Source organism: Ruditapes philippinarum, unplaced genomic scaffold (genome assembly GCF_026571515.1).
Source record: "Ruditapes philippinarum isolate M1 unplaced genomic scaffold, ASM2657151v2 ctg3070_1_1_1_1, whole genome shotgun sequence".
Lineage (NCBI taxonomy): Eukaryota > Metazoa > Mollusca > Bivalvia > Venerida > Veneridae > Ruditapes > Ruditapes philippinarum.
The window spans coordinates 40654-56892 of record NW_026856030.1 but is presented as its reverse complement, the minus strand read 5'-3'; the positions used below and the strand labels follow the sequence as shown (position 1 = coordinate 56892).

Sequence of the window (16239 nt, the reverse complement as noted above, 5' to 3'; positions counted from 1 at the left end):
TTTAGTAGTGAGGCAGCTATCCCGCTAGCTTGTAGAAGATTGATGGTTCGGTTTACAGCATCAGTTGAACAAAATACCCTTTATTCCCAAATAAGGTTCCTTATAATGCAAGAATGAAACAAAATGCAACTCCGGGTTTAGTAGTTTTTTTTCTTCTACAAGAGCTAAAAGAGAAACCTTGGTATATTTTAGACACAAATTGTTTGATTAAAGCTATCATATGAAAATATTCTTTGTGCTAGAAGTTCATGTTTTACACTATTTTCATTCAAGATGGAAGCCTGTACATATTGGTCATGCTGTACATAAACTTTTGCTGGTCAGTCTGGTCATATTTAGATGTATTTTATCATAATGATAACTTTTATTTTGTTTGAAAACTTTGCTTGCCAGATAATGTTTTATATGTAATGTGATAGCTTAGTTTTTTTACATGGTCATAACATAATCTTCATTGTACATATCCAGCTGTTAGAGAAATATGAGCCGCGTCACGACAAAACCAACGTAATGCGTTTGCGACCAGCATGGATCCAGAGCAGCCTGCGCAGTCTGATCAGGATTCATGCTGTTCGCTTACAAACCCTATAACAAGGCTGTCCATGCCTGTCGCAAATGCATTACATTGGTTTTGTCATGACGCGGCTCAAATAATTTGTACATGCTCATTCATTGTAAATAAAGTTCATGGTTTTATGAAATTATATATACATATCTCTATACCCATCTTCATAATCTTGTATACATTCCATAAACTATTTTTTTACATTCTATCACTGTATATTATCTTCTCTTTTTATATATAATTTTGGTTGTTTAAGAAGACCTAGCTGCAATATTCATGTAGTATACTTTACACTGGTGTATGTTTTAGTTTGTCACTGAATTTTTTTTTTTAAAAGCTGCATGCCTCCAGATGAGCCAAAATATTTCAAGGAAAGCAAACATGTAAAAAATGTAGTATGATTTTAAGAAAAATAAAATGATTCAAGATTCAAGTAATATTGTACTATTTTGTGCAATTAATGACTGATTTTCCAGTATTTACCTGCATATTTCTACTACGTGACCAACACAGTAAGGGGCCTAAGGGCTTTTCAGGAAGCATATATTAACCTAGTTTTGGTAATTTATGTGGATTGTAAGTTCCGTTTGCAATATGTTAATTACCTTCTTTGTTCACATCACAATATTTTACTTTTAAATATATATTCAAAATTTTCATGAAAATAAGCATGAATGTGGAGGCATGCTGCTTTAAACAAAATCTATAAATCAAAAACCATATTAGATTGTAAGTTTTTTTTCTGTGTTTGGACTCACTTAAATTCAACATTTTCAGTAAGTTTGTGTTCACATTTTGAAAGCAATATTTGAAATATTTCTGTATTGTCATCAAATCCCAAGGTTTCCATTTATTGTAATTTTTCTTTAAAGAATTTAGTTTCAAAAATAAGTTTAGAAATTCAGAACTGTATGCAATATATTTTGTGAAATCTTTTTTCTTTTGAGTTATTGTGAATGACCAAGCCTGTTATGATAGAAACCTTCATTTCATGTTCTTTTTATAATAGACAATGCCGAAAATTACTTGAAATTTTACTAGATTTTACTTTACTTAACTGTATAATTTTATGTTAAATGTGTTGTTCATTTTGATACTGTTAAGGTGGAAGTAACATCTGTAGAAATTGTGCCAGTGTATTTCTGCAATTATATAATGTAGTAAAACTTCACAAATCATGTTTGTTTCTTTGTGTATTGACCCTAGATTGAATGATCTGCTTTGCTTTAAGTTCAATGCAAAAACATAGATTTTTTTCTTCAAAAATGATCCTGAAAAAACAACAAGAACAGCAGCAAAAACAAATAAAGTCTAATTGAAAATCGAAGACACGGTTTTATTAGCTCCACTTTTCGATGCCGGCGAAATCGGCGTTTGTTATCCCCCGAGGGGGATTTAGTTTTGGCGTTGTCCGTCCTTCCGTCCATCCGTCCGTCCAAATTTCGTTTCCGGAGTAGTTCTCTGCAACTACTGGCTGGAATTCAACGAAACTTTATGGGAATCATCAATATCAAGAGGAGATGCGCATATCGTCGGCTTGTTCCGGTCAGACCTTTTAACTCAGAGTTATGGCCCTTGATTAGTTATGCAGAATGCATATAGAGTAAAAATCGTTTCCGCACTAACTTCTCTGCAACTAGTGGCTGGAATTCAACGAAACTTTATGGGAACCTTCAATACCAAGAGGAGATGCGCATATCGTCGGCTTGTTCCGGTCAGACACTTTAACTCAGAGTTATGGCCCTTGATTAGTTATGCAATATGCATATGGAGTAAAAATCTTTTCCGGAGTAGTTCTCTGCAACTACTGGCTGGAATTCAACAAAACTTTATGGGAACCTTCAATACCAAGAGGAGATGCGCATATCGTTGGCTTTTTCTGGTCAGACTCTTTAACCCAGAGTAATGGCCCTTGATTAGTTATGCAGTATGCATATAGAGAAAAAATTGTTTCCGCGCTACTTCTCTGCAACTACTGGCTGGAATTCAATGAAACTTTATGGGAACCTTCAATACCAAGAGGAGATGCGCATATCGTCGCCTTGTTCCGGTCAGACACTTTAACTCAGAGTTATGGCCCTTGATTAGTTATGCAGTATGCATATAGAGAAAAAATCGTTACCGCGCTACTTCTCTGCAACTACTGGCTGGAATTCAATGAAACTTTATGGGAACCTTCAATACCAAGAGAAGATGCGCATATCATTGCCTTGTTGGGGTCAGACACTTTAACTCAGAGTTATGGCCCTTGATTAGTTATGCAGTATCCATATAGAAAAATATTCGTTTCCTCATTACTTCTCTGCAACTACTGGCTGGAATTCAATGAAACTTTATTTGAACCTTCAATACGAAGAGGACATGCGCATATTGTCGCCTTGTTCGGGTCAGACATTTTAACTTAGAGTTATGACCCTTGATAACTTAGGCAGTATACAACCAGAGCAATAATCGTTTCCGTGCTACTTCTCTGTAACTACTGGCTGGAATTCAATGAAACTTTATGGGATACTAAGAGGAGATGTGCATATAGTCGCCTTGTTCCGGTCAGATACTTATAACTCAGATTTATGGCCCTTGATTAGTTATGTAGTATGCATACATCTCATTGGCATTTCCAGATATTACTATTTAACACAAAGTTATGGCTCTGTTATTTCCCTGAATATTTATCAGGTTCAAAGAATATTACTGTTTATGCCATGATTAATATATAAATAAAGCCTTATGTCTTCAGTTGTTGTGTTAATAATAACCAGTACTCGGCGGGGGATATAAATTCAACGAATTTGCTTGTTAACCTTTTCTTTATGGTCCTTTTTTTGAGAAAATGTAAAAGATTCTCATTTCAAACTTAATATGCATGTTTGTGGTCATAATTCATGACACCATTTCAAAAGAAGAGATAATCCAACAATTATTTTGGCAAAGTTCTTGGCTCTTTTTAGCTCACCAGAACCGAAGGTTCAGGGTGAGCTATTAGTATCAAAGGAGGATGTTTCGGCGTCCGTCGTGATGCGTCAACAATCGTCTTCTTCTCTGAAACTGCTTGGCAGCTTTACTTCAAATTTGGTCTGTAGCATCCTTGTGACAGTCACACTTGAACTTGATCATGTCATTTCAATTGGGCCCTTTTAGGGGTCAACAGAGTTAAAAATAGAAAAACCTTTAAACAACTTCTTCTACAGAACTAATTTATAGATGATCACCAAACTTTGTCTGTAGCATTCTTGGGTAGTCTTTTATCAAGTTTGCCCATTATTAAAATGATTGACCCCTTTTAGGGGCCGCTTAAGATAAAAATAGAAACACCTTTAAACATCTATTTCTACAGAACTTATTGAAGGATGATCACCTAACTTTGTCTGTAGCATTCTTGGGTAGTCTTTTATCAAGTTTGCTCATATTAATTTGATTGGCCCCTTTTAGTGGTCTCTAGAGTTAAAAATAGAAAAAAACCTTTAGACATCTTCTACAGAACTAATTGATGGAAGATCACCACACTTTGTCTGTAGCATTCTTAGGTAGTCTTTTATCAAGTTTGCTCATATTAATTTGATTCGCCCCTTTAAGGGGCCGATAAAGCTAAAAATAGAAATATCTTTAAACGTCTATTTCTACAGAACTAATAGACGGATGATCACCAAACATTGTCGTAGCATTCTTGGGTAGTCTTTTATCAAGTTTGCTCATATTAATTTGATTGGCCCCGTTTAAGCTAAAGTTTAAATACCCCAGGTCATGGCATTTCTTCAAATTATTGTTTAAAAATATTCTATGCTCAAATTTAATATTAGAAAATATTGACAATGGATAATTTCCAACACTGAAAATCAGTTGTTTCTGGTGAGCGACTCAGGGCCATCATAGCACTCTTGTTCTATATTGCTTTTATTTAACTATCAAGAAAGATGGAGCGCGTTGTCCGCGGACAGTTCTTGTTAAGTCTGTTCATAAAGATAATGGAAACTGTAGTATCTTTTGTTCCCGAGCACCAGTTCGAAATGTGACAAATGTTCATTGCATGAACATTTACCAAGTGTGTTCAAATGGTTCTTGTCCGTATTTAGGTCACAGAAGCTAAAAGACAGATTTAAAAATCGTCTTCTCCAAAAGCGCAATTTCTATGCATGATGACATTATAGCCCTGTAGACATAATTGGACCCGCCTGTGGGGAGGGGTCATGTATTTTCATTCAATGTATGAAATTATATTAAATAGTGTAAAAATAACTTCTTTTAAACCACAAATGCCAGAGCTCAAAAGTATGCCTAATGGGTCTCTAACAAGGTTGTTCAAATTATGACATTGGACTCAAAATTGTTCCCGCCAAAGATGTGATTGGTTTTCATTATTTCAGAAATAATACACAGCACTGCGGGCCTTTTTTTTTTAGATCATTGCGCTTATTAGGTCAGTCTGCAAACATTCCAACAGATCGGATTCCAGTGCATTTATTGACTTTCCGTAGCAGTCAGTAATTGATATAGCAACAATTGACTTTCGTTAACAACCAGTGTCTTGCATAACAATCATTGACTTCCTTTTCCATCCAGTGATTTGCATGACAACCATTGATCTTCCATAACAACCATTGACTTTAGATATCAATCAGTGTTTTTCTAAAGCATCTTTTGATTTTCAATAACAACCATTGACTTTCCAAAGTAACCATTGACTTCTCATGGCAACCAGTAACTTTCAATAGCAACCAGTGACTTCCTTAGCAACAAGTTCGTTGTAATAAACTCGGCGCTCTCGCTGATGTAAAATATAGACTCAACGGATGTTAAATTCTTTTTCGATTTCTCACAATTCAGTCTTTTATAAAACTCTCATGAATAATGATTTTTACCGGCATTTAATATGCGAACTTTTCTATAGTTTTTCAGAGTTGAGGATTTATATTTTTTAATCTAAAATCCTATACAAAGATGTCTTATCATCTTAAAGGCTATTTTATTTTTTCACATCTTTAAACATGACTGTTTGTCTTCGAACAACACATTTCGTTGACTGTGTCGGCCGTTGTAGAAACGTTCGCGTGTCATTAATTGCCATTGACTTGTTCCTTTGCATGGAATGTAATAATGGAGTCCTGTTTTTGCAAATCGATAGCGAAAATGCTAAATTAAATTTTTGTGCACCATGATAATTCATTAAAATGTCGAATAGCTTTTTTTTCTAACGCCACTGTTATCGGGCTAATTTCGATTAAATTTGAGATGAAAAGGAGAACTAGAAAAAGGGAAACATTCTTCCTTTGCAAGGTTTAAAAATAATAGCAAATAGGATTATCATTTATTCATACTTTATAAAAACGAAACAAGTTTGCACCAGTGATGATCGGTAGAAATCTTTACTTGATTCAATTTTATCTATTGCCTCGTTTGCATCTCACAATTCCAAAGAAAGTACTTAAGTTGCCCGTGCTAGCATGGTTTTCAATTTCCGAGTGAAAAAAATCCATATCCAACCTATATTGTACTACAATATGTATCAAGAAAAAACTAAGTGGGTAGAAGTGCAGTGCAAAGAACAGTAATTCTGCCTTGCCTAAAATAGATAAATACAGAATCCATAAAGAAAGCCTTAGTTTGGAGTTATTGCACTTTGAACTTTGCCCTGAGCAAAACATTGAACCCGGTTCCACTTGACATGAAACAAAACGTTGTTATATTACCCGCTTTGTAATGAATCACTCAGGCTTATCGGCAATCGTGAATATATTCCTTAGCATTTTAACTCGAACCGTGCATTTATCTACAACAATGTACTCAGAATTGATATCCATTTTCTAAACAAACGCTTAATGTGATAATTTCCGATATGATAGAAATGACTAGGACTTTTAATAATGAATATGTAAAAGTTTGAGTCTTGATTTTGGGCATGCGATATAAGAAAAACACATTGATTGAAATTAGGTCTTATCAAAGTACGATTCAATTGTTTATTTTATTTTATATTTTAGGTGTATTTTAGTAAACAAGAACTTTACTTATGTCAAATTCTCCATATATGTGACATAATGTTGTCCTATTGTTGACCTGTGCAATAAAATTGCCAGCTGCTTGCATCATTGTCTTAAACCTACCGTATTCAATGCAAAATAATATCAAGTCTGTAATGTACTGGTATTTTGAAAACTGAATATTCGTATACTATCTTTCTGATCATATTATGTTTTCATCGGTTTAAGATTATCCTCCAGGAGATCAAGCCGAAGGTTTGCCAGTTTTAGCTCGTCTTCTGCTTCACACATTGCCTTCAAACATTCTCCAAGCGCTGCATATAAGTTGCGTGCTGAAAGAAAGAAGCCAAGAATCGGAACAACGTATTTATTTGCTAAGGCCGATTCTATCTTCTGTGTAGCAAGAACATGGAAGTCATCATTCTGATAGGTTTTTAGAATGATCCTTAAAACAGAAGGTTGCTTTTTTAATTCAATTGCCATCACGTCAAGTGACATCTCATCAACACAAAATCTTCGAAGACAAAATCTACGCATGAATGACACAGACCAATTGCCAAGTCGTTTGTCAAGAACTGGTAATGGCAGAAATCCGTATGTAATTGAAAGTGCCCTAAGAATTTTTAATTCATTTTTGTAATATTCTCTATCTCTGCCTATAGCTTGTTGAACGGCTTTCTGAATTAAAGCACTGATAGCCTTTCCTTTGATGCTCAGCATGCTTGTTAGATCCTGATCTAATTCATGAAAGTCGTACTTTGTTCTTTCCGAGGAGCTAACCAAGTAGACGCCACTAACAATATCTGGTAATCCCCCATCATGTATATTCTCTAATACGTTATTTCTTATCTTTGTTAGGCATTTAGTTTCGTCGAATGTTTCAGGATGGTCTCGTTGTGCATTGTAAATGTCAAAGTCAATCTTAGTTCTAACAAACAGAATGTTCTTTTTTAGCTCCCGAAGCTTCTTTCCCAGCCACATATCACTTTCCATGAAGCGACTAGCGCAAACAATTATTACGACTTCAAATCTTGCAAAATCCATTTCTTTAAGGTATGTTTCTCTTTTGTATTTTTGTGTCCCGACTCCAGGCAGATCCCAAAATACTATATGTTTATTATCTGGATGTGAATACCGACTTGCTTTTGTTGTTGTTTCAACAACGTCAACAGCGGCTGCACCTTCGTCAGATGGTTTCAATTTCCGAAGCGCATTAATTAGACTTGACTTTCCAACACCAGCATTTCCAGTAATACCAACATTAAGTTCAATTTCATTCCACGTAGAAAGTGAATCGTGAATAAACTTATTCACACCATGCAAAGGACCAGCTTCTTTCATTTCTTTCTGTAAAACATCTGCATTAACAAACGTACGGAATTTCTGTAATAATCAAGAGTACATATATTTACAATTTCCAAAATATCCAATCTATTTTAACCACTTATTTTGCGTAAATCATGTTATAAATATATCTTTTAACTACTTATTTTGTTCGCCTGCAAACGTATATTTGCTTAATGAGAATAGATTGCAATTCAGATAGAAATTAATTGATTTGTAAATGGATGGATAATATCACAGCAGGCAAAAGGTCAAAATAAATTTATACAATTTTAATATCGGTAATGAAAAATACACTTTTAGCATTTACAGTGCATCCGCTACAGAGCCTTGTTGTGAGGTGTTGCCTCAAAGAGGTCAAACTATCTTTGTGTTACTTAGCAAACGAATGCTCTACAGTGGTAAAATTGTATTTTTATGATAATAAATTGATTAACGGAAGAAGAAAACGTGCAATATAATTTCAATTATTACCTAATGCCAACATTGTATAAGCATTGACAAACATTGTAAAACAATAAACGTACATCAAATTCAAGCTCATCCAATTTGTATATAGACTTTGCAGAATGCACATCACCCGCAACATCTCCAGCTTTCCTACCCTGCACTGACTCAGGCCCATCGTAAATATAGTCGCTGAAAGATATTCTTTCCTATTGTAAAATAATGATAATAATAATAATAATAAAAGTAATTAAAGATAAAAATGATAATAATAATAATAATAATGATAATATTTATACTACTATTACAAGTCTGCATTGCTACTACTGCTTCTACTAATGATAATGATATAGAGGATATTTGTTTAGTTCAGTGTAAGATCGGAATATATTTCAACGAATAAGCATCAAAAGGTATATTTCACGAGTGGCGCAGCCGCGATTGAAATATAAACTTTTGGTATTCACGAGGTGAACTATATATTTCGATCTTACACTCAACTTAACAAAGTTTCTTTTTATTATATGCAAAAAACAAAAAAAACAAAAACAAAAAACGTTTAACCTAATACTTAAGGAAAATCGCGCCCTGCCCTTTTGCTGTGTCACTTTGATTATTCTTCATCTTCTTGGTACCAAGGACTGAGTAAGTCACTGAAGCACAAACTTCAAGTAGCTCAAAATAAGGTTGTGCGCTTTATAAAAGACTACACTCCTAGGACTTCAGTGACAAATAAGGTTCTGTCCGATCTTAAATTATTAAATGTCAATGATAGAGTTAGACAGTTAAGACTCAACCACATTCATAAAGTTTTTTACAACAAAAGCCCTTCTTATTTAAAGGAATTGTTTAAGGTTTGTAGAATATCCAATTTAAGATCCAGTAATTTTAATTTTGTTTTACCTCAAAATGATTCTTATGTTAAAAATACATTTTTCTACAATGCCATTAAAGATTGGAATTCTTTACCAGACAACATTAGATCAATTGACAATATCCAAACATTTAAAACGAAAGTAAAACTTTTTTTAAGTAATGAAAATGATAAACAAGTGAATAATATGTTTATTTATTATTAAATTGATGTGTAACTTATGATAAGGTTTTGAAACATGTTTATGTGTACTCAATATGTTTTAGTTTAAACGAAATTTATTTCATTTTGTTTGTGTACAATGTACTTGTCTTATTATGTTTCAGAAAAAACATGAGCACTATTGATAATGTTTTTATATTACATGGTGTTATAACACATTTATTAAATAATAATAAAAAGTTGTATGCTGTTTTTGTAGATTTCACTAAAGCTTTTGACTATTTGGTAAGAGATGTTATTTGGTATAAATTAATTCAATTTGGAGTGAGAGGTAAAATGTTAGATATTATTAGGTCCATGTATGAGAATGTCAGATCAAGAGTAAAATACAATAATACTATTAGTGAAGAGTTTGTATGTTACTTGGGAGTAAGACAAGGCGAATCCCTTCCGCCGTTTTTATTTTCTATGTATTTAAATGATATAGAAGAATATTTTATGTTAAATGGTTTTGAAGGTATTGACTTAGGTATTTTAAAGATATTTTTATTATTGTATGCAGATGATATAGTGATTATGTCTGAAACAGAGGAGGGCTTACAAAAAGGATTAAGATTATTAGAAATATATTGTGATAGGTGGAAATTAAGTGTTAACTGTACAAAGACAAAGGTTTTGATTTTTAAAAAAGGGGGTAGACTTAGACAGAATTTGAATTTTTATTATAAAGGTCAGTCAATTGAAATAGTTAAAAAGTTTACATATCTAGGCATTGTTTTTTCTGTTGGTGGATCTTTTAATATGACTTTTGAAACACTCTCTGGACAAGCATTGAAGGCGTTATATAAACTTGAAAAAGAGCTGATAAGATTCCCTTGTATGTCAGTTAAACATAAACTGGATTTATTTGATAAACTTATTTTACCAATTCTTAACTATGGATCACAAATATGGGGTTTACTTGATAGTCATGTATTAGAAAACATTCATTTAAAGTATTGTAAGAAGTTGTTAGGAGTTAAAAGACAAACACAAAACAATTTTATCTATGGTGAACTTGGAAGGACATCTTTAAAAACAATGAGAGCTATTAATGTTATAAAATACTGGTTAAAAGTTGTTCAGTTAAGTAGTACAAAATATGTCAAAGTTGTATATGATGTTATGTGTAGAGATTTAGAACTTAAACCGAATTCAATGTCCTGGGCTAAGTCTGTTATGATTTTGTTACAATCTTTAGGTTTCAATGAAGTATGGATTAATCAGGGCGTTGGTGATATAAATATATTTTTAGCAGTAGTAAAACAAAGATTAACAGATACATTTATACAAAATTGGTATGCAACTTTAAGAGATTCATCAAGAGCAAGAAGTTATGTATTATTTTGTGATTTTGGTTTTAAGTCATATCTGTCAATGGTTAATATTGAAAAATTTAGGAAATCTTTATCACGTTTCAGGACATCATCGCATAGATTAAAAGTAGAAACTGGTAGATGGCATAAACCTGAAGCAATTCCTTATAATGAAAGAAAATGTAATATTTGCTTAAAACTAGAAGATGAATTTCATGTATTATTAGAATGTCCACAATACAATGTTTTGAGAAAACAGCTCATAGATAAATATTATTGGAAAAAACCAAATATACCAAAATTTATTGAATTGTTAACATCTCAAAATGAAAATGTTATAAGAAAATTATCAATGTTTATCTTTAAAATGTTTGAATTAAGAACAAATGATGAATATTCGTAAATTATAGTACCTAGGAAGGTAAATGTAATGTTACTTAATTGATATCATTATGTAAAACCTGTGCTTCATTTAAACCTTGCTGCAATATGTTATTCTGTTCATATTAAAGCAAACTTATGACTCAAATATACAGTAAATGCTAAATATATGTTATATATGTTTAATGACCTTGATATTATGTTTATGTATGTATATATGTTTGTATATATGCTGTGTGCTCATGGGTATAATACCCACATGTATTTGGAATAAAATCTAAATCTATTATATTGAAAAATGTGTCTTGATTATTGAAAATTGTCATTAATTTTAACTTCTTTATAACTCATTTATTATTATGTAAGTTAGTGTAATAATTTTACAGAAAATGGACCCCATTGGAAATAAGCTTTTAGCTTAATGGGCAATCCTAGGGTTACATAGAACATACTTATTAATTAATCTTATAATTATTTTTGTGCATTTATTTGTGTGTTTTTATATATATGCAAGTTGATTTCTGTGATAAAATTGTATGTGTAGAATTATGTCTATTCACTGAATAAATCGATACGAAATAATAATACAAAGTGACGTCATTTACGACGTCACGTCATTAGGTTGGTTTCCAGTACTATGCACGCTGGAATTTCACTGAAACTACGTAACGGGCTTAAATTCAAAACAGTGAAAAATATCAAATCAATAATTTCAGTGAAATATCACTTTTATAATTCACTGATATATTTCTACAAACCACTGAAAGCATGTAATAAAAAGTGATAATAATAATGGTCATTTAGACACTTTAGTTAAACAAATAAGAGAGAATTGTATGCAATACCCCCATTTAACCTTCATTTATTCGGCAATATTTTCTTCTCTTTTTTCTTTTATGATGGGTTATATCTTAAAACCAGTAAGTGTTTCATGATATACTGCGTCCTATGACACGGAGATTCAATGAACTAATAAAAGAGAATTGTATGCAGTAACCCATTTCAATAAACCTTTTTTGGGTAGCTTTTATTTGAAATATTTCAATTTAGCATATATACATAATAGAATATAATATATTATATTATATAGCTACATATGTATATTGAAATGCTACATTGAAAATAAAGGTATTTCAGATTGTAAAGTGTAACATGATATACTACATGATACGACACGGAGATTTAAGTTCTGTTAGAACATTAATTACATTAACAACTACTCGTATATTGGAGATTGGCCTCTCAAATTTCAGTGTCATAAACAACTACGCTCGGGCAGTTTGTAATTATACCTAGCACAATGGCAAATATACATGTTACCCTCGAAGTACAGATTTATTTATTCATATCTGAATACGATCACGAAGTTTATTAAGCATAAAACATAGTAAAATGTTAATGCTAAATTTGACAAGTAATTTTTGGCCATATAATAATTGTGTTGTTCATTGTTCTATGCTGATTATATTGAATATGTAGTGAATAAAGATATCTGTTTGTGTCTATCTGTCCTTACTTGGCATACTTACCAACGGACAAACTGGCGGACAAACATATATATTGCGAGAAAATGTTTAGATATAAGAAAATTAAATATGCATTCGATTCTAAATAACTGTCTTATTAATGATAATCACAAAGAGTGCGTTGAATTACCTTGTATCATATGTCAAACCCTAAAACGGCGCACGCAGGCATACATTTACGAAGATTAAAACATGAATTAACGAGCACGCGCCATTGCTGCTCTTGTTCACAACTCAGTGACCCTCCCTCTCACTAAATCCTCGTGATCCTACTCAGTGACCCTCCCTCTCACTAAATCCTCGTGATCCTACTCAGTGACCCTCCCTCTCACTTAATCCTCGTCATCCTACTCAGTGACCCTCCCTCTCACTAAATCCTCGTGATCCTACTCAGTGACTCTCCCTCTCATGCATGTGTTACTGCACGAAAGAAGGTGCATATACCCTCTATAATTACCCTTTTGAAGTACATATATACTTATGTCTAAATGATAACTTTCAACCACGCTCGAGCGATTTGTAATTATACCTAACACAATGGCAAATATACATGTTACCCTTGAAGTACAGATTTATTTATTTATATCTGAATACGAATACGAAGTTTATTCAGCATAAAACATAGTACAATGTTAATGCTAACTTACAAAGAAATTTTTGGACTCCATGTAAAGATTGTACTCTTCATTGTTCTAGCCGTTCCGAATGCAGTTAATTTTGATAAAAAGCAAATCATGAAAATGTTTGTTATGCCATGTTAATTGACGACTGTGTTTGACATTAAAGTTCCCCTCAAGAATCTTTCAATTAAGGGTTTGGAACGTTGTTGGTTCTACTTAGGTGCCCGCTCGAGCTTGAAATAATACACAGAGGGACACCTGAGGTCTTACTCCACCAGTAAAACTTGGAAGTCGCCATATGCTCTCTACTGTTTTGTTTCAAGGTAAAATCCAATCAAAACAATAGGAAACAATCAAATCCCAACCCCACTCAAAAATGTCATGTAGGCAAACATGTTGCATTTGTTCAATTTCAAATTTTGGAAACATGGACATGTGTGGAAACGTTTCAATTTAATGCGATTGTTATTTATTAAGTCTATTTGATTAGATCCTTAAACACAAATCTACTTATTATTATTAACAAACATTAAACAATATACGGCAAATAAGCGATATCCTTGAAGTGTTTGTCTAGGCGAGAAAGTATATGTTCCTCTTTTGATAAATATTTGTCTTTTTAACAAACATTTAAACAAAAACTTCAAGCATTTTTAAATGATGAAATATGGTCTAGTATTTGAGAATAAAACAAATTGATAGCTGATAAAATATTTGATATTGTTTTGCACTTATGCGATCATCATTATCATTTTTATTTAAGAAAAGAACAATAAAAACTCTGTTTTCTGTTTAGAAGATATTTACCTGGATAGAGAAGCTCTCCGTTCACGCTTTGTCAATGTATTAAAGTCAGTTTCTCTTGAAGCTTTTACAGGCTCTGTCGTCACATCTTCATTTAGCTTTTTAGCAGGAATTTTCCTGAAACGTGATCTTATAATCAAGACAATTAAACCAATCACAACAGCAACAATCCCAACTATCCCCCACTTTATCTCCATTAGTTCAAGCTTCTGTTTTAACATCGCTTAAGTTGTAAAATCGACAATTATTAATATTGCTGCCTAAACAAAAGCCTAATGTTTAAATGTATTATTTTACGTGAACTCGGCGCTAAATATACCGCAAAACGACAAGAGATAAAAGACAACTGACTTTAAAGAATAAGTCATAAACGCGTAGGTAAATAATCCATTATTAATGATTTACTGGCGTTTCATGTAATAGTATACGCTAACTTGCCTGAAAATAATTACGGTTATGCTGAGTCAGGCAACCGAATCTTTGGCACTGTGTTTTGTTTGTGTGTGTTTTTACCGAATTTCTAGAATTTAAAGTATATTGCAATGCGGGAAGGGTTATAGGGTTACTGTTAAGCCAAGTTTAAATCAAGAAATGGCTTTCTATAAAAAATATATTAGAAGCTGTATGAAAGCACAGTATGGCCAGTTATAGCGTATTGGGCGGCATCTTTGTGGGATTATCCTACTCATATAAATACAATGAGACTTTTCCTTGGTGTGGGTAAATATACTCCTGATTATGCCATGTATGGTAAGTTTGGTTGGCTGCCTCCTCGTTTGACACAGTAATGTTTATTTTAAAATTATGATAATAGCTTGAAATTGAGTGAAGTCTAAACTTTTTAATAGATATATCGTGATTCAAAAGGAAAAGGTAAATTTGGAAATTGCCAACATGGTTATGAGAATCGCTTAGAAATGTTAAATTTGCAACATCTATTTGGCTGTACAAATGTTGTTGCCTTCCTTGTGTTTTTTATAGTAGATATATGGGATGTTTATAAGCTTGTCAAAAATTGAATACTGAAAGTGGGTGGGATGGTGGGTTATTGAAAATTGTTATGAATTATTTCTTCTTCTAAAATGGCGGACTTAATCAGCATCAATTATCACATTGTACTTACTCATAACGATAACCTTAGTGTACTTACTAGTACGGCTTTTTCGAACCCAATATATGATAATATATAACTCTCACATTAAACCACAATTCATATCAGTCCCAAGTTCACTTTGGGACTAAGATGTAAGGTAAATAATTGTCTTCTTCACTTGAGATCCAGGAAATTTCACTTTTCACTTGTTGGTATGTACTTACCGAAATTCTTTCCAAAACAAAAAAAAATAAGAACGATTTAAATAAAAATCCCATATTTATAATAGTATTTATAATATGGGATTTTTATTTAAATCGTTCTTTTTCGTTTTTGATAGAATTTCAGGATCTACAAAAACCAGTCAATGACGGTATGACGGAATTTAGCGCAGAACTGGCAATGGAACCGACGATGGGAGAAATTCAGTGATGAATTCATTCAATTGGCGTAAAAGTTGGATAGTTGATAAGAGTAATCAGTGTTTCTGATAGATTTTAATGTGCTTTATTGATTAAAAGTGCTCGGAAGTAAATCCAAGGCGTTTTTATAAATATTCCTGGTAAATGTAGCGGTGGGTGGGGAAATGTTGTTGCCTTCCTTGTGTTTTTTATAGTAGATATATGGGATTTTTTTTTAAATCGTTATTTTTTTTTTGTTTTTGATATAATTTCAGGCTCCTGTGTTCCAACCAGTGTATGTGAGATGTTCCTAATATTAGTATAGACATTTTACTAACATAGAATTGAAGAGTTAATCATCCACCGGTGTTTTTATACACATTATGTAGTAATCCAATCGCAAAACGTACTGTAGACACAGATTCCGTGTATAAAAGCAATTTATTGAAAATTGTTATGAATTATTTCTTCTTCTAAAATGGCGGACATAATCAGCATCAATTATCACATTGTACTTACTCATAACGATAACCTTAGTGTACTTACTAGTACGGCTTTTTCGAACCCAATATATTTCGACCTATGACTAAAGACCTAATGAAACCCACCATCAAGCTTGTAAGTGACCATAAAAACATTTATTTTGCAATAAATTAAGTTATATGAGTTTTACATTTCGGAATTCTTTTTTT

At 32.6% G+C, this 16239-nt stretch overlaps 1 protein-coding gene across 1 annotated transcript; it reads right to left on the bottom strand.

Annotated features, from left to right (window-relative positions):
• Window positions 1-5968: 5968 nt before the first annotated feature.
• On the bottom strand, window positions 5969-14737 carry LOC132745180 (interferon-inducible GTPase 1-like). Its single transcript, XM_060734009.1, has 3 exons — window positions 14057-14737; window positions 8412-8523; window positions 5969-7923 (listed from the first exon to the last, which is right to left on the bottom strand). Exons 1-3 carry the CDS (start codon window positions 14272-14274, stop codon window positions 6748-6750), a joined length of 1506 nt encoding a protein of 501 aa, XP_060589992.1. The 5' UTR covers window positions 14275-14737; the 3' UTR covers window positions 5969-6747.
• Window positions 14738-16239: the final 1502 nt, after the last annotated feature.

What these genes read in the sequence shown, in the direction of transcription:
- LOC132745180 (XM_060734009.1), bottom strand. Translation starts at nt 14,274, where the DNA reads ATGTTAAAACAGAAGCTTGAACTAATGGAGATAAAGTGGGGGATAGTT. An exon ending in CGGAGAGCTTCTCTATCCAG is followed by an intron (nt 8,524 to 14,056) that starts GTAAATATCTTC and finishes AATATCTTTCAG; the next exon opens with CGACTATATTTACGATGGGC. An exon ending in TGGATGAGCTTGAATTTGAT is followed by an intron (nt 7,924 to 8,411) that starts GTACGTTTATTG and finishes TGATTATTACAG; the next exon opens with AAATTCCGTACGTTTGTTAA.